The sequence below is a fragment of the Hylobates moloch genome, unplaced genomic scaffold (assembly GCF_009828535.3).
Source record: "Hylobates moloch isolate HMO894 unplaced genomic scaffold, HMol_V3 SCAFFOLD_7, whole genome shotgun sequence".
NCBI lineage: Eukaryota > Metazoa > Chordata > Mammalia > Primates > Hylobatidae > Hylobates > Hylobates moloch.
The window spans coordinates 15,720,101-15,745,798 of NW_026652282.1; the positions used below are offsets into that span (position 1 = coordinate 15,720,101).

At 43.0% G+C, this 25,698-nt stretch overlaps 1 protein-coding gene across 6 annotated transcripts in view; it reads right to left on the minus strand.

Annotated features, from left to right (window-relative positions):
• Positions 1–5,089: 5,089 nt before the first annotated feature.
• Positions 5,090–25,698, minus strand: part of ADGRG2 (adhesion G protein-coupled receptor G2) — an 81,711-nt gene continuing 61,102 nt past the window's right edge. For 3 of the 6 annotated variants that reach the window (XM_032756650.2, XM_032756649.1, XM_032756648.1), the window contains 12 exons: positions 25,472–25,628; positions 23,821–23,964; positions 23,076–23,198; positions 22,069–22,114; positions 21,852–21,955; positions 20,606–20,727; positions 18,554–18,822; positions 15,591–15,690; positions 14,728–15,011; positions 11,804–11,905; positions 10,650–10,802; positions 5,090–6,829 (listed from right to left, as the gene is read on the minus strand). In XM_032756650.2, the coding sequence (XP_032612541.1) occupies positions 6,645–6,829; positions 10,650–10,802; positions 11,804–11,905; positions 14,728–15,011; positions 15,591–15,690; positions 18,554–18,822; positions 20,606–20,727; positions 21,852–21,955; positions 22,069–22,114; positions 23,076–23,198; positions 23,821–23,964; positions 25,472–25,628 (1,789 nt within the window). In that variant the 3' untranslated portion in view covers positions 5,090–6,644. The remainder of the gene's footprint in view (positions 6,830–10,649; positions 10,803–11,803; positions 11,906–14,727; positions 15,012–15,590; positions 15,691–18,553; positions 18,823–20,605; positions 20,728–21,851; positions 21,956–22,068; positions 22,115–23,075; positions 23,199–23,820; positions 23,965–25,471; positions 25,629–25,698) is intronic. The other 3 variants (XM_032756651.2, XM_058441374.1, XM_058441375.1) reach the window with 3 other exon arrangements.

Sequence of the window (25,698 nt, forward strand, 5' to 3'; positions counted from 1 at the left end):
CTCGGCCAGGCCTGCTGGGTTCCCGACGCTCGCGGGACAGCGGGAAACCGGGTTCCGGGCGTGGGGTGAGGACGCCCCTGCCAAGCCCCTTTTACGTCCCGCGGTCGCGAGGAAGTCCCCCGGGCAGGAAGAAGACGCCAGCCCACCCCAGCCGCCGGGGAGCCCGCCCAGGCAGCGCTCAGCCCCGACCCTGGCTCTGCCCCCGCCGCGGAGCGGAACCCTCCAAGTCGCGGCCTGAGGGGGAAGGAAAAGGGGGCGGCCCGGGAGAGCCGCTGCGAAATCAGCAACGGGCGGGAACCAGGTTGCCTCCCTGAGTCCCTTCTCTCCCCGGCCGGCTGCCAACCACAGCCAAGGCCAGAGAAACAGGCCCTTCTGCCGCTGCCACCTGAACGCCTTGGACCCGCCCTCCGGACCCGCCCCCGCCCCTGCCGCGGAGTGGAACCTTTGGAACCCTGAGGGGCACAGGTAAGGGGGCGGCCCCGCCCCGCGCCCTGGAACGACCTCACGGCCCCGCCCACATCCCCGCCCCCGGCCCCGCCTCCGCCGCAGAGCGGAACCCTCAGAGTCGCGGCCTCGAGGGGGACGAAAAAGGAGGAGGCCTGCGGGAGTCTAGGGGAACCCGGCTCCGGGCGGCGGACGAGTTGGCTTCCCTGCGTGGTAGTGTGGAGCCCCCCGAGACAGGTGCCAATCCCACCCGAGGCCGGAGAAAGAGGGCCGCCTACCGCGGCCGCCTGGGCACCCCTCTGAGGGTCAAGATTGTAGTCCCGCCCCTGGCCCTGTCTCCGCCGCCTAGCGGAACTGGAGTAGCGGGACCCAGCCCGGAAGAAAAAGGGGGAAGGCCCGGAGGGGTGCCCCAGCGACACCTCTGGCGCCTGTGACCCCGCCCCTAGCCACCTGGGCGCCGCTTCCCCGGGCAGGTTCGCAGTTCATCTCCCACGGGTCTACAGCTTGAAACTTGGCATTCATTATAATGTTTCGTGGCTGCTGATAATCTACAGTTCACAATCTTCGGCCTGGTATTCATTGTCCAAAATCTGGCCCACATAGGAATTCACTGGACAGCTAGACTAATGTAATCAATTTCTGCAAGCTCTTTGCCAGTCTCCATGCATTTACTCTATGCTTGACCCCTTCGGCCCTTCTTCCTCCTCCTTGACTAACTTAAGCCTATCTTTCCCTTAACGGCCAGCTCAGCTCCTCTATTAGCCTTCCCCATTTTCTGAATTTCTGTAGCCATTGGTTTAGTAAGAGCTTAGAACTTAGAGTCAGTTCATTTTGAGTTCAAATGTCAGTTCTGCCATTTACAAGTTGTATGACCTTTGGCATCCCGTTTTACATGTTTGAACTAAAGTGTTCTCATCTGTAAAATGGGGATAATCATAGCACCTACTTCACAGGATGACTTAAGATCAAGAGGATGAATATAAAGCATTTAGCACAAGCCTCGCTAGTAGAAAAATACTTAATAAATCATAGCTAATTTCGTTGTCACTTGGCCACAATGTATTGCCTCCTGTTGTTACTTATGTTTTCATGTGTGGATGAGGCATATTTTCCTAATTGGAATGTACGTTATTCATTGAAACAGTCTTTTGCTATCTCCTACTATGCCTGGTACAGTGGTGAGCGTATAGTTGGAGCTCAATTAATGTTGCTCGCATGAGTAAATGAAATCAGTCCTGCTTGGCTGCGTTCCCTTACGTTTGGTCCTTAACCAAGTTTATGTTAGATATTCCAGAACATAAATCTATGGCTTTACTCTGTCACTCAACTAAAGCACCAAACCCCTCATTAGCTCACATATTACTTCATATAATACTTTGTTTTCTTAATATTGGCTCTTGAATTATGCAGCGATCCATGTGATGTGCCTCCATGAAGAATTTGCTGTGGTCTAGGGGTGAATAAAACTAGACATTGTTATCATCACTAAATGTTTTGGAATCTGAAGATGTACTCTTGCTAGAATTTTCATGTACTCATCTGCATCTAAAAGCTGGGATCATTGCTTCTTTTCATTGTGGCTTTTGTTTCCATTGGGTCCTTCTTTAGGAGTTGATTTTGCAGCCATATGGGAAATAACTGATGATCTTTGCTCCTTATCTGGCATTTCTACCTAGTATAGAAACATTTTCAGTTTCCTGACTTCATTCTTCGCTAATCCTACTATGCACACATGCACCCCTTTTGGTGTATACGCAATCTACATGCTTCGGCTTTGGTCTATGCGATTGCATAGCAACATATAAGCTATGTTCTTCGATAAGCTCAAAATTCTGCGATAAAACCAAGAAGGAAGGCTACTCTGTTTTAGCTTTTAAATTTCAAAGCAAATTTTAGTGATTCATTTTGGACCAGAAAGCTGTGCTATATAATAAATCAGTCTCATATTTTAGTATCCTCATATCCCTGAGGTGCAAAACCTCCGTATCTTGGTCCCCATATCCACGAAGCCATTCTCTGGTTATCACCAATAGAAACTTGTCTCCAAGTCATTTCTCAAATATTTGTCAAGAATCAGATATAGTATAATGATAAGGAATGTTATTGTTTCTGAAGCTGATTCATGATCTCCATAAAAATGAAAACCCAGAACTGGACCCTGGGGTAGCACCATGTATGATTTTTCTGACCCCAGCCAGAGGATCTGCCATCATCCTGCCACAGAGGCTTCAGCCCAGGTAGTTTCCAGAGAGCCCTGTGTTAACATCCAAGGTGGAAACCAATAAATGTTTCTCTTGTAGGGTTCAGGTCTTTGGCTCTAAAGAAAATCACTCCATCTTTGACCCAGAAGGTCAATTCTGAATGAATTTGCTGAAAATGACCAATTCACCAAATTTAGTTATTTCTATGACAATTTAGTTGACTGGAAATCATTTTTTCATTACATTTTAAGAATGTTGAATTTGTCTCTGCTCCAGCTTCCTGTAGCTCATTTGAGACTAAGAGATAAAGACAGGAAACACCAGGGAACATAAGATGTCTTCACAGTGAGGAATATATTTATTAAATATATTTAAAAGACTATATTCTAAAAGAACATATATTCCATTTTTGCCTGCTCTGACTTCTTGATGTTGTACCTGGAGACTAACATGAAAAGAAAGCAGTATATACTGGCCAGGCGCGGTGGCTCACACCTGTAATCCCAGCACTTTGGAAGGCTGAAGCTGGTGGATCACTTGAGGTCAGGAGTTCAAGACCAGCCTGGCCAATATGGTGAAACCCTATCTCTACAAAAAATACAAAAATTAGCCGGGCATGGTGGCAGGTGCCTGTAATCTCAGCTACTCGAGAGGCTGAGGCAGGAGAATTGCTTGAACCCGGGAAGTGGAGGGTGCAGTGAGCCAAGATTGCACCATTGCACTCCAACCTGGGTGACAGAGCGAGACTCTGTCTCCAAAAAAAAAAAAAGTATACACTGATAAAAATTCTTCAAATTGAAGATTATGTTCTTATGCCTACCCAGTCTTTCCTTTTTCCTTTCCTTCGGACTCCAACTAGAACAGCAAGGAGCAGAGACAGAGACAAACTAGTCCTTAAAATGCTCTTATGGAGACAAAATGACACCAAACAAGTCCACTCTGTGAATTGGTTATGCAGTAAATTAGATCTTTGTCTAAACGGCCTTCGACAAACCAACCGACTCCTAGCTGACCTGGTTAGACATACCCAGTATCCCAAGTGAAGCTGTTTCACCGTTTTTTGTTTGTTTGTTTTAAAGACACGAGGTCTTTCTATGTTGCCCAGGATGGACTCAAATTCCCTGGCTCAAGCGATCCTCCTGCCTCAGCCTCCCAAGTAGCTGGGACTACAGGTGCTTGCCTGGCTTGCTTCACCATTTTCAGTAAGAACGATCATGATGCTGCTCACTGACGTCAGCAGACTTCCTTTGTGGGGTTAATGACTGCAGTGTGTTTTGAGAAAAACAAAAAACAAAAAAAGTACTCCAATATTTTGAGGAAATACTTCTTTAAATACTGGCCTCTGCCCTGACACTCCTTGCCTCCTAATATTGGCACCACCTCTGTTTCCTTACAATAGAGTTTCAGATCGTGGGATCAATCTTAAACCCAAAGGAGGATGCTTCTCAGAAACACACTCTGTCCTGCTGTATGTCTAAAGTAAGAAAAATAGATGAGAGAATTCAGCTTAAGGACCACAGCACAGACACAGTAGGAAAAATAAGGGGGTGGGACCTAAAGGATACTGGACATTGTGCATCCTTTTATGTATATTTTGGTTATATAATCTGTTTTGGGGGGTTGATTTCTGAGGTCTCACCCCTCCCCCAATCTAGAGGATCTCACATCTTCCTTATGAATTTAGTACTCGGCATCTTTGTGGGAGCTGAGGACCTTGGAAGAAGAGATTGCTCAGAGAGCTCTTGCGAGGGTGAGGACAGCTTCCCATGTTTGGGGATCCCACATGCTAACCAGCAATGCAGAAATCCCAAATCCTGTTCTCACTTTTCAGTAGTCCTACCTGTTTGACACTGAGGAAGCGGATACTTGGATGAGATCTGAATTGGGTCTTGTACATTGCCTACAGGCCAAAGGCAATGTGTTGAAGAGATCATCTTGAAAGAGTAATGGGAAAGGAGACCTCAGAAACTGATCTCATGAGGCAGAACAACCCTTGCTCTAATTTCATAGTCACAGGGTACCTGCTGTTTTCCAAAAGATGTTACTGTTATGTTTGTCTTCTTAAGAGATAGTGTCTCGCTCTGTCACCTAAGCTGGAGTGCAATGGCACAATCGTGGTTCACTGCAGCCCCAAACTTCCAGGCTCAAGCAATCCTCCATCTTCGGCCTCCTGAGTAGCTAGGAGTACAGGCACACAACACTATGCCTAACTCATTTTTAATTTTTTGTAGAGACAGGGGTCTCCCTGTGCTGCCCAGGCTGGTCTTGAACTCCTGCACTCAAGCAATCCACCTGCCTCAGCCTCCCAAAGTGCTGGGATTACAGGTGTGAGCCACCATGCCCAGCCAATTGTGTTTGTCTTAATCAGCATGTCCTACCACTTCCATGCCAGGCCACCAGGGAAAGAGACTGCAGATGTTTTTTCTTTGTGAAAATTACCAAACTTAAAGATCTTAACTGCAAATTTATTTCATTGACTTTTAACATTTTTGATTTTAACATATAAATACAAGACAAATAAATCAGAGAAGAAATATTGCAAAGACAAGTCAGCACTCACAGAAATGTGTATTATTACTATGGTTAGTCTGAGATCCAACATTCACTTGAAATATATGCAAGAGAACCTTAGTGAAAGACTTAACTAAAAGGGGTTTGAAATGTTCCTAATAAGGACATACTTGAGGCACTGCTCAAGCAGATGTAGGTGGGAAGCAAGATAGACCCTGTATATAACTAGGAGCAATCAAGGCTCGATACATGTAGCAACAATAGCAGTGCAAGACAGTTCCCTGTTCCCAGTAGCTACTCCGCTTGTCACTATGCATTCTTCAAGACACATTTAAAAAACAATTATAGCTCTGGCTGGGCCAGAGTGTACCAGTCATAACAATCAACAATGTACCATGCAGTTGCCTTTTAAAGAACAGCAATATGATTTTTTTCCATATATATGTACCTTTTTAAGAGAAGGAATCCTAGTCTACTCTCCTGTTCCTAAAGGCTCTGGGGATTTGAGAAGTGGGAGTGTATGTACCTCATCTACGTACATCATCACAATTTTCCTGACACATGGTCTGGATGCCAGTTCATCCCTCTCTGTGGCCAAGGTATAAAGCTAAACATCTTGGTGCAGATTCTATAATCTGACCACTGGGATGCGGTCAGGGGATGGGTATTCGTATTGGATGCTGTGTTTGGCTGTACAGGTCGTGCACCCAAGAGTGTGAGTGGGGCTACAATATGGTCTTTCCACTCTGTCAAACCATGAGCCCATAGGGCTGTGTCTGCCCAGTGGGGGCATCTTTTCCTAACTTGCTCAAAGGCACTGTATGAGCTAACTGTGGCACTGTCTGCTTATATTTTCCCAGTCTGGCTGGGATCATTATTTCTTGATTTCACTGAGGTTTCTGTATTTCACATCCTATATCATCTCCAAAAGGAGCTTTAGAATTCGCGGAATGAGCAAGGATTTTCTGAATTATCACGTGAGACAAAACAACCATGATTCTACAAAGGAATACATTTACACAGTAGAAAATAAATACAAAAAAATGTAGAAGTAAGATTTTTGACACATGGGTCACTAGAATTTAGCTTATATACAACAAAGGCATGCACAACTAAACTCACCAACAGGCTGAAGTCAACAGTTGCTTTACATGATGTTATCAAAGATAACTTAGCCTCTTTAAAAGGTAGCTGAAAGTTCACTACCTTTTTTTGTTTTCTTTATAGGAGTCATTCTTAGTGTATTGTTTAAAACCAACCTTCTTATAAAATGAAAGATAAGAAACCAAATCAGAAATGTCTAAAAACCATGGTGTAATGTCTTGGTTTCTTCTTGTAATAATAATCATCGCCCTTAATTAGCTTATGCTTATCCAGATGTTGCCAAGAATAAAATGAGTTGATTTCCATACATCTCACATTGTGTAAAAGGTAAAATTGGACATTTCACACTGTCAAGCATCATGCTTTAATTTTAGAAGAAAGGAATCACATTTGCTCAATAAAGTGTAAGCTTCCCCGCTTTGAAGTCCTTCTGAGAGCCATACGGCCTTTCCCATTGCAGGAATCTTCCTTCTCGTTAAACATGTGCTGTTTTCCAGTGAAATCGTGAAGGCACACATCTCCATTCTGAACACTAAAAGAGACCCCATTCCTCTCTGTAGAAGCATTTCCTGTATAAGGAAACACAAAGCGGGTGGCATGAAGTATCCACAGAAAGCATTAAAAAGCAAACAAACTTAGGCATCACTTTATTCTTAAAGATGTATTTGTAAAATATGTTTTTAAAAACATTTGTGATATATGTTCATATTTTATTTATTTTTCATTACTTCCCTAAGGCCACTCAGAGTAAGCATACCAAACTGGAGATTGCTTCAGAAACCAGTTCTCTATGGCAGTTTTTTTTTGTTTGGCTTTTAATGAAACAGTCAAAATCTGAAGCAAGGTAATATATTAATAAAAGACCCACTTCCTAACTCTGGTTGGATATATTTTGACTTCAAGTAGCAGCATATGTATAATATAAGCTAAGGTAATACTTTGGTCTCCCAAAAGGTTAATGTTAACAGAGATCCCCATATGTACCCTTAGGAAGTTCTTGGTTCCCTAGGTTCCTATAAAATGAAACTTCGTACCAGAGAAACCAGAGCAACCAGCTACAACAGTCATGGCAAGAAGAAATCATCTCTCTTGTAGACTAAACCAGCTCCTCTGACTAAATCAGGACAGGACCAATTCCCAAGAGGAAACTACCAATTCCAACTTCAGAGTCCAGGCCAGGGAGCAGCTGGGCACTCAAGGGTAACTGTTGGCTTGGACATGGGCCTTCCCCACCCCAAGCAGGCCCTGAGTTATAGGGAAGCACAGGTGCTGGCCTCTTCTAGTTACTTGGCACCATCCTTCTGATCATTAGACCATTGGGAGACTATATAGAAAGCTGAATAATAGGCCCATTTGTTAGTTCATGACATGATTATGATAACAATGATCATAACAGTACTGGGACACTTTATTATCTCATTTAGAGCCCTGCAGGGTGGGTACTACTGTTATCCCCATGAAGGCTTCAGAAATTAAGTGCTCTCTCCAAGGTCACACAGCTCAGAAGAAATGGAGTTGACATGTGATGTTGCTTCCAAACTGTGATCCTTGTGGTCCTGGGTACCAAATGAGATGGCTGCTGGTACCCCACCCTCTAAGGCAGCTCAGAACTGAACTGTGTAATATTCATGCAAACTAGGTGATGAATATGGTTAACACAGCTCCATCTGTGACACAGATCAAATAGGGCGTGTGACTGTCTGAGGCAGCTGTTTGGATTTAGGCATTTCGGCTTGAGGACATTTTGGTGCAAGAACAATTTGGCCTGGCATAATAAACAAATCATTAAACTTCTAGCTTTTTTTTTTTTTTTTTGAGATAGAGTCTCGTTCTGTCGCCCATGCTGGAGTGCAGTGGTGCGATCTCGGCTCACTGCAACTTCTGCCTCCTGGGTTCAAGCGATTCTCCTGCCTCAGCCTCCTGAGTAGCTGGGACTACAGGTGTGTGCCACCACGTCTGGTTGATTTTCATATTTTTTTTATTAGAGACGGAGTTTTTCCATGTTGGCCAGGCTGGTCTTGAACTCCTGACCTCAGGTGATCCTCCCACCTTAGCCTCCCAAAGTGCTGGGATTACAGGCGTGAGCCACTGCGCCCAGCCCTAGCTTTCTTTTTTGAAATTGCCAATTCCATTCCTCATCTATCCCAGATACTGGGGCGAGGACTGAGGAGTCAGGAATGTTTATCTGACATGCATATTATGTGATATTAAACACCGAGGCATTTTGGCAACCTTAAATGTACCCCCACCCTCACTGTCAAGCATCAAAAGTAGCTGTGTCAAATCAGCTGTGTTAAACAACTGTGGTAAAATGTGGTGTTTCCATGAAATCTGATTTCCCAAAGGATGACAACATGTTGATAGAGCTAGGCAGGTGAGGCTTCATCTCTGAGCTCTTTCGAGAATGTGGACAAATCTGGTTTATGGATTCAGAGCCCCAGATGACCCAGCTTGCTCCTTTGATGCCTCTCCTTTCAATTTGCTTTCTCACACTAATGTACTAACCAGCTGTGCTCCCCACTGCCTCGCCTCTGTTTACCTACATTGAATCATTCCTGATAGAGCTATTTGGTGTAGAGCCCAGAGCTTGCTTTCTGGTATCGACAGTAAAGAGCTAAGGCTATACAGCAGTTATTTCTCATCTTTTACAGCAGTGATTCTCAACTAGGGGCAATCTTGCTCCCTTCTTCTCCCCGCTCCCCTGGGACAGTTGGCAGTGTCTGGGGACATTTTGGGTTGTCATAACTGGGGGTAGGGTGCTACTGGCTCTAGTTGATAGAGTCTAGGGATCCTGCTAAATGTCCTGCAATTCCACAAAAAAGAATTATCCAGCCCCAAAATGTCAATTGTGCTTGAAGTTGAGAAACCTTGATTTTGAGGCATCCTATGGTATTTTAAAAGCCTAGATGGGCCGGGCACAGTGGCTCACACCTGTAATCCCAGCACTTTGGGAGGCTGAGGCGGGAGGATCACTTGAGCCCAGGAGTTTGAGACCAACCTGGACAACACAGCAAGACTGCATCTTAAAAAAAAAAAGGAAAAATTAGCCAGGCATGGTGGCATGCTCCTATAGTCCCAGCTACTCAGGTGGCTGAGGTGGGAGGATCACTTGAGCCTCGGAGGTCGAGGCTGCAGTGAACCGTGATCATACCACTGAACTCCAGCCTGGGCAATAGGAGACCTTGTCTTGAAAAAAAAAAAGTCTAGACACACCAGCAAGACCGCCCATCTTCAGGAAATTGGAAAACTGGTAGATGTGTGAACCTTCTCACAAATTTATTTGAATTAGTCATGAAAAGAACTAACATCCTAAAACAATGAATACAGGCAAATTCTCCATGGAAGGAGAAACTATACCAGCAGAGCTTATGTTTTTATAAGAACGCAAAAGATATATTAAGAAGCAAGAGAAGGTAAAAATAGATGAGGTAAGCTTTTATGAGTAATGAACAGCCTGGTCTTATGAAAGAAAGAAAATGTAACAGAAGTTTTAGCTAGAAATGTCAGAATTAATGAGTAAAGGAGGCATGGCAGCAATAATCTTTTCAGATATTGGTCACATATATGGTCACCAATACTGGTCACAAGTCATCTTCCAGTATTTGACATATTCATGGGGATTTGGGTGCTGTCACAAGACAGCCACATTGTGGGAAAGAATTAACAAACATGAAAAGCAAAAAATAGGAAGGTTTAAAAGTGTTGGCTGGGCGCGGTGGCTCATACCTTTAATCCCAGCACTTTGGGAGGCCGAGGTGGGCAAATCGCTTGTGGTCAGGAGTTCGAGACTAGCCTAGCCAACATGGTGGAAGCTGTCTCTACTGAAAATACAAAAATTAGCTGGGCATGGTGGCGGTCACCTGTAGGTCGCCTGTAATTCCAGCTACTCGGGAGGCTGAGGCAGAATTGCTGGAACCCAGGAGGTGGAGGTTGCAGTGAGCTGAGATTGCACCATTGCACTCCAGCCTGGGCAACAAGAGTGAGACTCCATCTCAAAAAAAAAAAATGTTGAACATGTATATTATGATAGATGTAATAAAAATTGCTATAGTCTTATCAGCTATTTTAGGTACTGCTCTCACAGAAATAGCACAATACTGAAGTGGACAATAGTTAAGTGAGGATTTAAAATGTTAAAATTTTTAGGTCATCATCATTCCCACTATGAAAAACCAAATCTTAAAAAAGATCGTTGTTCCAGTATTTGCTCTATAATAAATCAATTTGGATTAGTAAACTTTCTCTTTTGTAAGGGAACCACATTTTGATCCACTAGTCATATATGTATTAATAGTTACTCACTTTGCTTAGCCAAAATGCCAATAAAGGATAAAACTATTTAAAAAAATAAACACTAGCCTGAGAAATACTATATTGAGACATACATACCATTCCCGCTTGCGTGTACTGAGCAATCATTATTCACTAGCAGTGTGGTGGAGTTAGTGGAGTTACTGTTTGACTGTAAGGAATTTGAAGAGCTGGACACTCCTTGGTTTACAGTCTGCTTCTTTAAACCATTAGTAGCAGTTTTACTCCAGTCTACAGCAGAATAAGCATTACAGAAAAACAGGGCAGTATGTTGAAGCTCAAACGCAAGAGACAGATCACAGTGTAACACGTCCTAAGCAACTGATTCCTCACTTCAGGGTCTTATGGAGAAGTCACCTTCCACCAGTTGGTGTGATAACATGTATTTTCATTTGTATTATTTACATTTGTCCTTCAAATGACTGTGTGGTTAAAAGTAACCTATATTCTCCTAGAACTAAAGGCCAAGCTAATTTGATTATGTCTATAAATATCCATAGAATTAGGTAGTGATTCAGAGCCTCACACTGTCTTAACAAGAACACAAATAGTCTGTGTTGTAATGACTAATTGTTCTTCAATCATTGAAAATGATTGAACTATGTGTACTGCCATTTTCTGAATACAGACTCCCGTGTCCCCCAGATACTGCAAAGGTGGTATTCATGCAAAAGGAATGTAGCTTTTCAAACAGTACTTCATTTTTCTCATTTTCTTAAAAAAAAAAATGAGCTATTTGCTCTACTACCCAACCGGGTTTATGTGAAAATCACTTCAAAATAAACAAATCTATGTTACAACCAAATGTATGCTAAAGCTTATACACAAAGTCTGGCTTACTAACAAATAAAGCAACTGACAACCAGGACCTGTGGAGAAAGGATTGAGTTGAGATTTTAAAAATTACCAAGGTAAATATTAAAAATTACTTTGGGAAATGAAAAGCATAATCTCAATAGAAAATCAATTCTAAAAATTTTACTGTTGCTTCATTGAAGAGGCAGCCAGCCCATTAATTTTATTGCTCAAAAGATTCCCAGGTATGAATAATTATTTTTTAATTCACTAGATTTTTTTTTCTCCCTAATGTTCATGACCAATATTTTCTGTTGAGCAAATTCCAGATTTGCTGGAATTCACTGATTTCTAGATTGGATTTGCTTTGGATCTTAATTTATACAATCTTTTCCTTGAGATTTAAGAGGAAGAGAAAAAGTGAGGTAAATCTTTACCAGAATTTTCAGCCAGCCGTAACTTTCCACAACAAAGATACCGCCTCCATTGCTTCCTGACATTTTCTTTGGCCACACAGTAAAAGATGAATATGAAAAATCCTAAGGAGGGAAAAAAACCCCACAATGAATTCCAAGCTAATAGCTGAATGTCATAAGCTCACTTTGCACAAAAGATATTAATAATTATTTTGGCAGCTGTGGGCAACATGAAATTTTGCAAATTGAATAAAAAGTCCAGAGTCCTAGGAAAGCTTGCTGTCAAAAGGCTTCGGGGAATGCCTTTAGAAAATCTTTGTAAGATTAAGAATATTTATATGATAAAAGGAATCATAACTTTGCATTTCCACAATTAAATTCACTGTCTCCTCCCACATCCTGTCCTCCGCCTTCCGTATCTTGGAATTACAAGCCATCCACCCAGGATCTCAGCTTGGACTTAGGCTCCTGCCTCTCCCTCCCTCCCTATTTAGAATCAGTTTCCAAGCTCTGTCAAATGCCATCTCCTCCACACATCTTTCCCTTCCCGCTCTCCTCCTCTCCAGCCCACTGCCATGTCCTTTGCTCGGATCTCTCTCTCCCCCTCAAACCCAGGCAGTACAGCGATGCACTCACCTACCTGCCTGCCTCCTCCTGACCTGCCCCAGGTGCTGGCATGGAGAGCAAGCTGAAGACCTGAAGGGGCCCTGGGACTCCACCTCTCACCCACTCAGGTGCCCAGTCACGGCAGGCCAGGGCTCCCCAGCCAGCCCCATGGCTGCCACTCCCCAAGGCTTTTGCCAATAAATATTTGCTGAGTGAATGGATGAATTCTGGGTTCTCTGCTTTTACTTAGAAACCCCCAATCTATTCACTTTAAAAACCTTCATTTTAAAATACCAGGGGCCAGGCATGGTGGTGGCTCACACCTGTAATCTCAGCACTTTGGGAGGGTGAGGTGGGAAGATCACCTGAACCAGGGAGGCGGAGGTTGCAGTGAGCCGAGATCGCGCCACTGCACTCCAGCCTGGGTGACAGAGTGAGACTCCATCTCAAAAAACAAACAAACGACACAGTTTTGCTTTTAGTAGGGTATATGTGCCCACCGTCAAGACCCATGTCTGAATATTACACAGCTTCATTCATTTGCCACCCTGGGAGTCGACCATTGGTTGCATTAGGAGAGAAACAGCATGTATAATCAGAACCTATATATATATATATTCAACCACCCCAAAAGCCCTGTGCATTAGGGTTAGTTTCCTTGTATAGATGAAACAATACATTCATTCCTTTTATCCATTCATATTCTAATGAGAAGATAATCTGGGGAAATGAAGAAAAAGGCAGATTCAGTTTCCACATTAAACATGTGAGGGTGGGTACCTTGCTTTCATGTCAATGATTAGTGTAATGTGGGCATATATATATTCTTTTCTTTTAAAGTATCTATTACTTTCAGTATGCCATGGTTGGCAAATAAAACTTTTCTTAAGACCCTTAAAAAGAATTTGCTTATGTTTTTGGTTTTGTATGTAATACCATGTGGTGTAACACCTGGATATACCAATTGAGGAACTGCTATATTATAAGTAAAAATTAATAACCATATATAACCAAACAAGCATCTCTGCTGGCTTCCCCCAAATTAAAATAAGAACCAACAACCAAATTCGGCATTTGAATTTAACCTCAGGTTGGGATTTCTCTGAAAACCAACAAGATGATCTATTGCCTGATAGAACTAGAGAAGGACAATATGGGAGCAAAAGCAACAGGAAAGATGAACAAAAGCCAATGAGAAGGCAATTAAAAGGCATCCCCAAAAGAGGATTCAGAATAAAAGGAAACTAAGGGACAGTGAATTATTGTTATTGTAATGTAAACCTAATAGCCTGCTGGGCTTTTAATGTCAAAGCACTTCCATTAAAAATTAACAGCAGACACGTTTTTCATAACACTGCTCTAAAAGAATTAGTCATTTTCTTTTCTAAAGAGTACAACTATCAGGGTTCCAAGATGAATGGGCTTCATTAACCAATGGGAAACCTAAAGCAGATGGTGACACACAGAGCCTGCTCTCTTTCCCGCTGAGTGTCCCAGGGCAGCAACTTCTTGGGATTGGCCTTCAAGTAAGACTGCTGCCACTTGGGTCTGTCTGTTGCCTTCCCATTTCTCATTGTCTCCAAATCGCTGACCTAGGAGGTGAGAGTGGTGAGCCCCCACAGGCACAGTCATGGTATGTGTGCTTACTGTCTGCATGTTCTATTTGAATACAGAAGTTTTTTTAAAAAAGAAACCAAGTGAAGGAAGAATAATTGACTTTTTCAAAGTGTTCCTGGCAGGTTCCCCTCAATATGGTCTCTCCAAGGAGATAACGATGAATAAGGATAAAAAAACACCATTTCCTGAATTTAGTAAGCACCTTTCCTCCAAGGATCTCAAAGCACTCCCTCTCAAGGATAAATATGTTTTTCAATGAAAATATCATAAGCCACTAAATAAGCTACTTTGCATATACAGGCATACCTCATGGGGTTTCACAGATAGTACTTTTTTTTTTTTTTTTTTTACAAATTGAAGGTTGTGGCAGCCCTGCGTCCAGCAAGTCTCTCAAGGCCATTTTTCCAACAGCATGTACTCACCTTGTGTCTCTGTATCAGCAGTTTTTAGCAATAAAATATTTTTAAGTTAAAGTATGTACATTTGTTTAGACATCATGCAATTGCATACTTAATAGACTATAGTCTAGTGTAAACACAACTTTTATGTGCACTGGGAAACTAAACAATTTGTGTGACTCACTTTATTGCAATATTTGCTTTATTGTAGTGGTCTAGAACCAAACCCCCAACATCTCTGAGGCATGCCTGTACTCTTTTAGTAGCTACAGTTTTATATTCAACTGGGATCATTCAGTTTGTATTTGATGCTATAAAGCTTACCTTGTAAGGTATTAAAGATGGCAAACAGATACATGAAGGTCACGTTAACTGGTCCCCAGGCAAAGAAGGCAAAGCCCCAAGTTATTCCCAGTAAAAATGTAAGGCCAGCGATACTCCTGAGGTCTTGAATACTGGTTTTTCGCTGGGCTCCCAGTTGCTTCTTCTTTTTAATTCGACAGAGCTGAACCAGGACCACAATGAACATGCTGACGTTCAGCAAAAATATCACACAGAAATATCCCACCACCGTAATGTAGAATACTGCATTGTTGTTGATCCAGCAGCTGGAGTTGGTGGAGGGGGGGAAACGGGAAAACATATTATAGTAATGAACTAGAGTTCAAAATGATACAATGAATCTCTAACATTTTACTGAAACATTTTCTACCAGTACAAGAGAAAAAAAATGATAAAACTGCTATTCTCTACAACCATTTATAGCTCTAGGGAAAAGAATCTAAGAGTTTATTTGAGGACACTTGGTGATTTAAAGTATTTTAAAAATAGACCTTTTTTTAAACATTCAGGATTTTGCCCCTGTAAATCCTAGCAACTCTGTTCTATGAGTCTTTATTAAAATAACTGGAATGTCATTTTATCAGAGGCTAATGAAAATATTTTCAAAACAGTTCCTCCTAATTCATTTTTCTTTTCAGAATAGCTCCTAATTCATCACTTGAAGAGTAGCATGGCATTTCCAGCTAGCTTCTCTCATTACATATGACTGTGAAGGCTGCTGTGAAATATTGCTGGGTTTTATTAGGATGACAGCAGGAGTCAATATGCTGATTAGATCCTCTGTTTTCTAGGAGCATTCCGTTTTCCAGTTCACTTAGCATTCCCTTAGGGGCCTTTGTACTCACAAGTCATCCGGTGAACCATTGGGGAATTTCCCATAGGATCCGAGCCCATAGTTATCTGGCGATATAGTCAGGATGATGGCCACAACCACAGCTGGTACCCCTGGAAGATGGGAAACATTGGTTACACCTAATTCTTTTTTTTTTTTTTTTTGAGACGGATTCTCGCTCTGTCACCCAGGCTGGAGTGCAGTGGTGCGATCTCGGCTCACTGCAACCTCTGCCTCCTGGGTTCAAGCGATTCTCCTGCCTCTGCCTCCCTAGTAGCTGGGATTACAGGAGCGTGCCACCATGCCTGGCTAATTTTTGTTTTGTATTTTTCATAGAGACGGGGTTTCACCATGTTAGCCAGGATGGTCTCGATCTCCTGACCTCGTGATCTGCCCGCCTTTGTCTCCCAAAGTGCTGGGATTACAGGCGTGAGCCACCGCGCCCGGCTGGTCACACCTAGTTCTAATAACCAAAGTGGGTGACAAGACTAGAGATCACATCCTATTTACATCTTGTAGCAGAGACTGGCTAGCTGTTCACCAGGCTGGTTTCTTTTCCTCTTTGGCACATGACTGGATGCTCCCAGCCTCCCAGGCAGCTGGGTGTGTGTGGCCACATGGCTCACTTTGGGCCCATGGGATACGGGCGCAAGTGATTTGCTCCACTTCCAGGCCTGCCCCATAGAAACCTCCTGTGAGATCCTCTACTTTCTTTTTGCCTGCAAACTTAGGGCAACCTTGAGGCAGTCTTCAATAGCTTGGATCCCTGAATAACTGCAAGACCAGGGATTCCTCTGCCCCTGCTAACTAAACTGTAGGTGAGTGAGAAATGATCTTCTACTGAGATTTCAAGGTTAATCTGTTACAGCTGCCAGTGTTGCCTTTAACTCCCCCCGACCCCCAACCCCCTCTGCCACCCAGGCTAGAGTGCAGTGGCACAATCTCGGCTCACTGCAACCTCCGCCTCCGCCTCCTGGGTTCAAGCGATTCTTGTGCCTCAGCCTCCCAAGTAGCTGGGATTACAGGTGTACACCACCACACCTGGCTAATTTTTGTATTTTTAGTAGAGATGGGGTTTCACCCTGTTGGCTAGGCTGGTCTCGAACTCCTGACCTCAGGTGATCTGCCCACCTCGGCCTCCCAAAGTGCTGGGATTACAGGCATGAGCCACTGCACCCAGCATTGTGCCTTTAACTTATACATGTCTGGAATGTACACTTAAGAGTCAGCAACTCCTGGCAAATCTTTCATTATGAAACCAAAAGTCCTCAATTTGAAGACTATGGACCCAGTGAAGGATGGAGGGTTCTGTCCTGGCTGATCCAGGGGGTGGTGACTGCTACTATGCTGGCTCTGTCAAGAACCCATGGACACTTCCCTTCAGAGAAGGTACCATGAGAAGGGTCCCCCAAGTTTAAAATGGCTTTCGGTGGGGAAAGAATCCTATTCACCACTGCACACCATCACCCACCAGCCCCATGCCACCGCCCCACACTCTGCACACCGACCAGCAGACATCCTATCTCAAGGCTCTGGTAAAGAACAAACAATTCCTTGTCACAGACCAGTTGCAGTGCCTGGTAAAATCAAATCTAATAGTTCATTTAATGCCTTTGAGCTTGTACCTTCTGGTGACCCTGACATATGATAATTTTCTAAGTGAGACACTTTGTTAAAAATAAAATAGTGGGGGTGGGGGCCTCATACTTAACAAAGGAATCTGACTTTCAGCCTTCTCTAAAGAAGACAGAATCCATGCCCAGTATCTGGAGCGGTGACTTATGTTTCTGAGACAAGCAGGGAAAGGGTATTGTTCTGTTGTTCTTCACAAAGACATAGTGACATAAGATGTAAGGCAGGGTGGCAAGGGCGGCGGTGTGCTTGCAATCTTGATGTGTAGGAATATCTAGCCTGAAAATAGAGGGAGTCTGGTGAGGGGGATGGCAGAAGGCTGCATATAAGGAGACGGAGAGCCAGGCTTGCTGTTTTCTAGCTTTGTGAATTGGAGGGAATCACATTATTACTTGGAGCCAGTTTCTTCACCTACATTTGGAATGACTGCCTGGCTCACCTCACTGGCTTATCTTGCATGGGGTCACTTGTGTGAAAAATAGGGGATTATACATACTGTTATATATTACTTGTAGATTATCTAAAGGACTCTCTGGCAGAAGAGGTATCAACTTACTGTTTTCTGCCTGAGAGAGCAAAACCACTGGTAAGTGCCACCAGGGAGCCGACTGAACTTAATGGAAAATCAGAACTGTAGAGCTTTATAAAATGGTTATTGGCTGCCTTGTAAGGTAATGAACTCCCCAGTAATAGCAGTATTCAAGCAGAAGTTAGATTATCTTTAGTCAAGGATAAGTCAGGTGGATTTGAGGGTTAAAGAGGCTCCTGCATTGGGTGGGAAATTGAATGAAGAAATCTTCAAGATATTTGGGGAGTCTAAGGCCTTGTGACCTGCCAACAATAGGCTGCACAATCTGAAATGTCATGCCCACGTGGCAATGAAGTTACAATGGGTTTTATATGTACATTCTCTCACTCTGCCCTTCTGAGCATACTGTCATACATGTCTGATATCTGGGAGGTACAAAGTAGAATGAGGCTGGCTGGGAGCTCAGGGACTGAGAGTTTGGGCTCTTTACCACCAAGCTAATGTTTTCAATATATTGAGCACCTTCTGGCACCTTCTGTGCCAGCCCCAAATTCTAGTTCCTGGAGATACAAAGAGGATTCATGGTTCAACCTTGAGGAATTTCATATTCATAACAAATCCAGAGGAAATATACAGGTGTCCTAGAAGGAGACTTGACAAAGTTGCTCTTCGGGCAGTGCACATATAAGAGTATAAAGCTGTTTTAGAAACTTGCTGAATGTGATCTGCTTCATCGTTTCCACCTGCTCAAAAATCAAAACACTAGAGAAAAAGCAGAGAAAGTCCAGGCAACATGCAGGCAAGCTTATACATACCCCAACCGACAATGCAGAATTTAAGGATGTATTTTCGGATGTAAGTATTAAATACTTTGACAAGGGCCAGGTACATATGGAATGCTTCTAGGCCCATCCATGTGAAGGAGACCAAGAGAAAATAATGAAGAAATACAGCCACTGAGATGCAGAGGCCTTGCATCTTATACAGAGCAATCCATGAGTCCAGGAGGAAGACCAGGTTCAGCAGAAGCAGAGCAGCACACAGCTGGATGAGGATTTTGGAAGGGTAATCCCTCCGGATCTTTCTAAAAGGAAAGGATGAGAACAAGAATTAGCATTCTACTCTGCTAACCCCCCAACTTTTTTTTTTGGTTTAAGATAAGGTCTGGCTCTGTCGCCCACGCTAGAGTGCAGCAGGATGATCTCAGGTCACTGCAACCTCTGCCTCCCTAGCTCAAACGATCTTCCCACCTCAGCCTCCTGAGTGGCTGGGACTACAGGCGCCCGCCACCATGCCCGGCTAATTTTTTTTTGTATTTTTAGTAGAGACGGGGTTTCACCGTGGTCTCGATCTCCTGACCTCGTGATCCGCCCGTCTCGGCCTCCCAAAGTGCTGGGATTACAAGCGTGAGCCACTGCGCCCGGCCAACACACTCTTATTTTTTTTGTAGAGAGAGGGTTTCGCCATGTTGCCTAGGCTGGTCTCAAACTCCTGGGCTCAAGCGATCTTGCTGCCCTGGCCTCCCAAAGTGTTGGGATTACAGGCATGAGTTACCACACCTAGCACCAACCCTTATGTAAGCATATCTGTCAGGCTCTTTGAGTTTTAAGCAATTTATTTTTATTCTTTGGTAAATGTCTATATGCATAAATTTCTTCTCTTTGAGTGTGTGTGTATACGGGGCGGGGGTGGGGAGCTTAAAACCAACAACAACAAAGGAAAAATCTAAACAGAATCATCTGTGATAACCATAAGGAGAATTTGTGTCTGTATTTCTGTGGGACCTTTTACATGCTGACTGTTGACCCATACTTTTAAATAGTTTGTAGTAGACTCTACTAAGCACTCGCCCTATTTCTCCCAAACTACTTCTGGAAGCATTGGTGCTGCTTCTTATAGGGTCTGCTATATTCAGATCTTCAAAATTTAACCAGGATTCCCATATTATTGTATGTTATTAGGTAAAATGAGATCATGGAAAGAAGAGTTTAAACTATGGCTAAATGTAATAGCATCGGAGAAGCCAGCTAATTGATGACATGTTCGTGTTTATGCATGCAAAATTAGATCCGATGAAATCATTCTGAGTAATGGCTGGCCTTATGGTTATTTAGTCTCACTAATCATATTTCCAAAGGCTCACTAGAAGATCCATAGTCACAGCTAGACCCTAACTTTGGCACTGAAAATAAATTTTTACATGTCCTGATCAGTGTCCAAAATCTAAATCCAAGAACCTACATATTGTTTCAATTCGCTAATGCAATAAAAATGCCCATGTCCTTCTTTTCCATTAGAATTGGTTGGACTTACCCCCGAAAAGCAACCAAAGGGACCTGTCTGGTGCCAAGAAGGAAAGGCTGTTTTTTAGAATGGCATTCTTGCTGCAGAGCTAGACTCACTGAATATCTATTTTTTTCAGTAAAGCTTTTATACCCTTATTTCTCTCCATCCCCACACCAGTTAATGTATTTAATCCTTTGTGTTTGCTCAGTACAATTTAGAAATGTAATTTATTAAACATAGTTCTTATGCTGTACATGGTGCTGTGGTCTATTTTGGATTGTAAGTCTCTGGGTTTTGGGGCCTGCATCCCTCATTCATTTCACACTTTATGTCTATCAGGTACTGGGTGTCATTCTGGGGTACAAAGATGATTCTGACACAACCCCTGCCTTCAGGGAGTCCACAGACTAGTGTGAGGACACAGCATATAAACCAAAAAGTCCCATAAAGTTGATACGTAGGTGCTCCACTAGCTGGGTGTACAGGGTAAGGCAGGCCGAGGAAAGGGCTTAGTTAATAAATGTTGGCAATGGAGGTGAGTGCTGAGTCCTAAATCCAAATTTCCAGTTGTGGATACTCACTCAAAAGCTATGTAGGTTACAAGAGTCACTGACAGAAAAATTGATGAAAGCCCACAACCAATATATGTAATAAACGTCAGAGCCATCGTTTGAGCAGGCAGCACAGATGTCCTAGATAGGTCCTGGAAAATGAAACATTGCTTTTAATAATCAAATATTTTTAAATAAATACCAGACTTATGATATATCAAGTATTCTAGGGATCCATTCATAGTCTATTCAACAAACCTATGAGGTAGGCACAATCATTACTATCAGGTGAAGATAAGGAAACAGAGACACAGAGAGGTTAAGTAAGTTGCTCAAGGACACACAGATAAAAAGTGGAGAAGCCAGGATTCAAATTCCGGTCTGGCACACTCCAAAGACCACGTACTTGATCACTGCATTATAGTGCAATGGAAAGGAACTGGACTAGGAGCCTAAAGACTGCGATTTAGCTCCTGCCTCTTACATTTCTTAGTTCTATGACTGTGGGCAATTATCTAACAAGTGAGTCTTAATTCTGATTTTAATAAAATGACAATAGCAACTCCCCATTCTACCTATCTTGCAGGACTGTTGGGATGATTAAATAAGAGCATTTATGTCAAAGTGTTTTGTAAAAATCTTAAAGTGCATTGCAAACTAAACAATTTTTATTACTCATCCTAATCTGAATTCCTTAGTTCTCTTAATTATTTAAAAGAGAAAAATTTAAATGTAAAAAGAGAATGTGAAAAAATACTTGTCTTTCATGTTCAGGTATTTTCCTTCAGGTGCATTTGCTTATTAGAAGAGGAATCTCTCTCTCTTTTTTTTTTTTTTTTTTTTTTTGAGATGGCGTCTCTCTCTGTTGCCCAGGCTGGAGTACAATGGTGCGATTTCGGCTCACTGCAACCTCTGCCTCCCAGGATCAAGCGATTATCCTGCCTCAGCCTCCTGAGTAGCTGGGACTATAGGTACGCACCACCACGCCCAGCTAATTTTGTATTTTTAGTAGAGACGGGGTTTCGCCATATTGGCCAGGCTGGTCTCGAACTCCTGACCTCAAGTGATCCACCCACCTTGGCCTCCCAAAGTGCTGGGATTACAGGCGTGAGCCACCATGCCCGGCAAAGAGTAATCTCATTGCTGTATAAATCAGCCACAATATCATATCTGCTGATCTGTCAAGGTTATCCATCTATCAGATTAGACATTGTAGTGTGATGCCCAGCTACCCCTCAGACTCAGAATTTAAGGCCACGTGGCACAGGCATATTACCAGTAGAACGCCGAAGCTTGTTAGATGGCTACAGGTACAGATGGTTTCATTCAATCTCCTGTCTTTGACAGAGCAGCCATCGTCTGACCAGCCTCCTCTGCCACCTGTTGGCATTGGGAAGAACATCTGTCCCATCAGCAAGGCCACAGCACCAGTGACTTCACACCCTCCCCAATTAACCCACTCAAGGTTTGAAAAGGTTATGACTGGAACTTACCATTTCTGCCCAAGTCCCAAAATACACATCTCACTGTTAACTCATCCTGTGGTAGAAAGATAAATCACAAATAATTAATTTATTGAACTAAAAACAAAACAAAACAAAACTGAAAGGTATTTGAAAAAAAAACTGTGGTTTTTTTTTTTTATTTCAGAATCTTAGGCTTAATTTTTAGGGAGTTCTTATTTTATATGGTCCCTAGAAGCAAGTAAGCCCTAAGTAGACCAGCACTTCTTAAGCTCATCAATTGTGCATAGGAATCACTTTGGGGCCTTGTGAAAATGCACATTCTGACTCAGTGGGTCTGGGTTGGGGCCTGAGACTCTGCATTTCTAGCAAACTCCCAGGTGATGCTGATGCTGTGGGTCTGTGGACCACACTGTGAGTAGTGAGGTCGTAGATGATGCTTAGTGTGAACTGAGCTGAGAATCAGACCTGCAGCCACAGATCCACACACATTGATATCTGATATTTCACAGTTGTTAAGAGCTTGCTTTTGCACCAATTCTTCCTGGAAATTAGGTGGTCAATTTTTTTTTTTTTTTTGAGACAGGGTCTCACTTTGTCACCCAAGCTGGAATGCAGTGGCCCCAACACAGCTCACTGCAGCCTTGAGCTCCCGGACTTGTGATCCTCCCACCTCAGCCTTCCAAGTAGCTGGAATTACAGGCGCCTGCCACCATGCCCAGCTAATTTTTGTATCTTCTGCAAAGATGGGGTTTTGCCATGTTGCCCAGGCTGGTCTCGAACTCCTGAGCTCAGACAATCTGCCCGCCTTGGCCTCTCAAAGTGCTGGGATGACAGCATGAACCACTGCACCTGACCTGGTCAATTATTAAGTGTGTTAAAATCCAATGGAGAGATGTGATTCTAGTCCTACAAACTACTCCAACTGAGCTGAAGGTTCTTTCTGCCTGATCTGCCTTTTGCCGGCCATGCCTTACAAGCATAGTTTGTACAAGGTGTTCCTGGTCAGTGAACAGATGGCATTGGCCTCTCCCCACCTGGCTCAGATTGATGTGCTTTAATGTGACTGTCACGTTTCTTGTCAAGTTCCTGACGGTCAGGTTTGCAACACTCGATGATATGACGTAGCTGATCAGAGAGAGGTTCTCCAGGGAAGGATCCTGGCACACCAAGATGGCAAGGGTAAATGAGATATTGTCAGAGTTTTAGAGCTAGAAGGAACACTAAGGAATATTCAGTCCACATTGTTTATCTTACAATATAGGTCAGAAATCAAGGGACAAGGAGGAAAGTGACTTTCCCAAGGGATCATAATTAGAGAAACAGAGCTTGTTCTACGATACAATGCTCTAAATACTGAGCTAAACTGCACAGATTGACACAACAGGATTTTGTGAATCTTTAAAGGGAACATAGCATTAAGCCATTTAAGCTGTGTGTCCCCAAGCAAGTAACTTAACCTCTCTCTGCGCCTCCATGGCTTCATCTGTAAAATGGGATAATAATAGTTCCTTCCTCTCAGGGTTGTTGAGAGGATTAGAGTTAACATTTGTAACTGTTTAGGATAGTGCTTGGCAATTGGTAAATATAAATACTACGTAACTGTCAGTTACTTTTATTTATCATCACCAGTATCATTAGGCTGCGTTTAAAAATGAACTGCAGCATTTCGGCAATTCATCTGACTTATGGCAGCCTTAAGAATATTCGAGCACTAAAAGAAATGAAATGCCCTTATCTCCAAATAAAACCCAAGCCAAAAGCAGTGAGCAGCAGTTTTACCTGAAACAAAGCAGGTGTTTCAAAAAAATTGAACTGAACCCTGGAAGCTAGCTCCATGTCATTAGCTGGTAAATTATTCATCAGCGATGAAGGAAGAGTAATTGTGCCAATACTGTTCTCAGGAGCTTGGGTTTCCAGAGAAACCTGAAAATCAAGTGGAAGATAAGAATAAATGTCTGGAGCTAGTATAATGAGATGGAAAACACACCTATTAGGTTGGTGCAAAAGTAATTGCAGTATGTGCCATTTTTTTTTTTTAAAAGATAAAAACCACAATTACTTTTGCACCAGCCTAATAATTAAAATGCAGGGTTCTGTGAGGACCTGACCTGCGGCATCTCTATGCCAAATAGCTTCTACTTCTATTCCTCTGGTTGCTACTAAATTAAAGAAAGGAAGTATAGGCCGGACACGGTGGCTCACGCCTGTAATCCCAACACTTTGGGAGGCCAAGTCAGGTGGATCACCTGAGGTCAGGAGTTTCAGACCAGCCTGGCCAACATGGCGAAACTCTGTCTCTACTAAAAATACAAAAATTACCCGGATGTGGTGGCAGGCGCCTGTAATCCTAGCTACTTGGGAGGCTGAGGCAGGGGAGTATCTTGAATCCGGGAGGCGGAGGCTGCAGTGAGCCAAGATCGCACCACTGCACTCAACCCTGGGTGACAGAGCGAGACTCCATCTCAACAAAAAAAAAAAAAAAAAAGAGAAAGGAAGTGTAATAAGGAGAGGAGGCCTCCAAGAAGGAAAGGAAACATTTTAAGGATGCAAAGAAACAGTTGAAAAGTACAAGATGACTGCAGACCCCAGGGAGACTGTAGCAGCAGACACACCAAGTTAGTGACCAGTTAGAGTCAAGTCCTAATAGAACCATGTGCACTACACTTGTAAAGGGAAGACTATGAAAATTAAAAAGCGAGACTTGGTTTCCTTGGGTGTTTGTAGCCCCCAATCCCTCTAAATAGGTGGACAGAAAACACTAGAAACAGGAATGATACTCAGCACCACTATATACAGCAGTGTAGTTCTAACACTTGTTATAATATTGAAATGTGATGATAAGTAGCTGACACCCCTGCCTACTCTCCCAACTCCCTAGAACCATCTGCTGGATACCACCCATGCCACGTTCCAAAATTCAGCTGCTAAAGGGTTAATGCAGGGTGTAAGAGGGACCTCTGACATCCTGCACCAGCCAAGACCAACGTCTTTTTTTTTTTTTTGAGATGGAATATTACTGTCGCTCAGGCTGGAGTGCAGTGGTGCAATCTTGGCTCACTGCAACTTCTGCCTCCCAAGTTCAAGCAATTCTCCTACCTCAGCCTCCTAAGTAGTTGGGATTACAAGTGGATGCCACCATGCCCAGCTAATTTTTGTATTTTTAGTAGAGACGGGGTTTCACCATATTGTCCAGGCTGGTCTTGAACTCCTGACCTCCAGTGATCCACTTGCCTTGGCCTCCCAAAGTGCTGGGATTACAGGTGTGAGCCACTGCGCCCGGCTTGATTCTATGGTGCCTCACTGTTCTAGATGCCAAATATTTTGAATATCACCCCTGACTATAAGCAGTAATTGCCTCAATCATGAAATACAACGGGGACTACAATCACACACAAGAGAATGTTTTTTTCTGCCATCAATTACGATGTACCTGAAGATTTGCAGGGTCTTGGGCCACAAAGGTGGTTGTGTTGAAACTACTGGCATTCACTCTGATCACGGCCAGAGCCAAAGAAGGGGAGGTTAGACTTATGGTCGTGTTTGAAAAGTTCAGCTGTAGGCCAATGTCATCCACTACTTTCAGCAATCTGTAAAGAAAGGTTGGCAGTTATTTATTTATTTATTTATTTATTTATTTATTTATTTATTTATTTATTT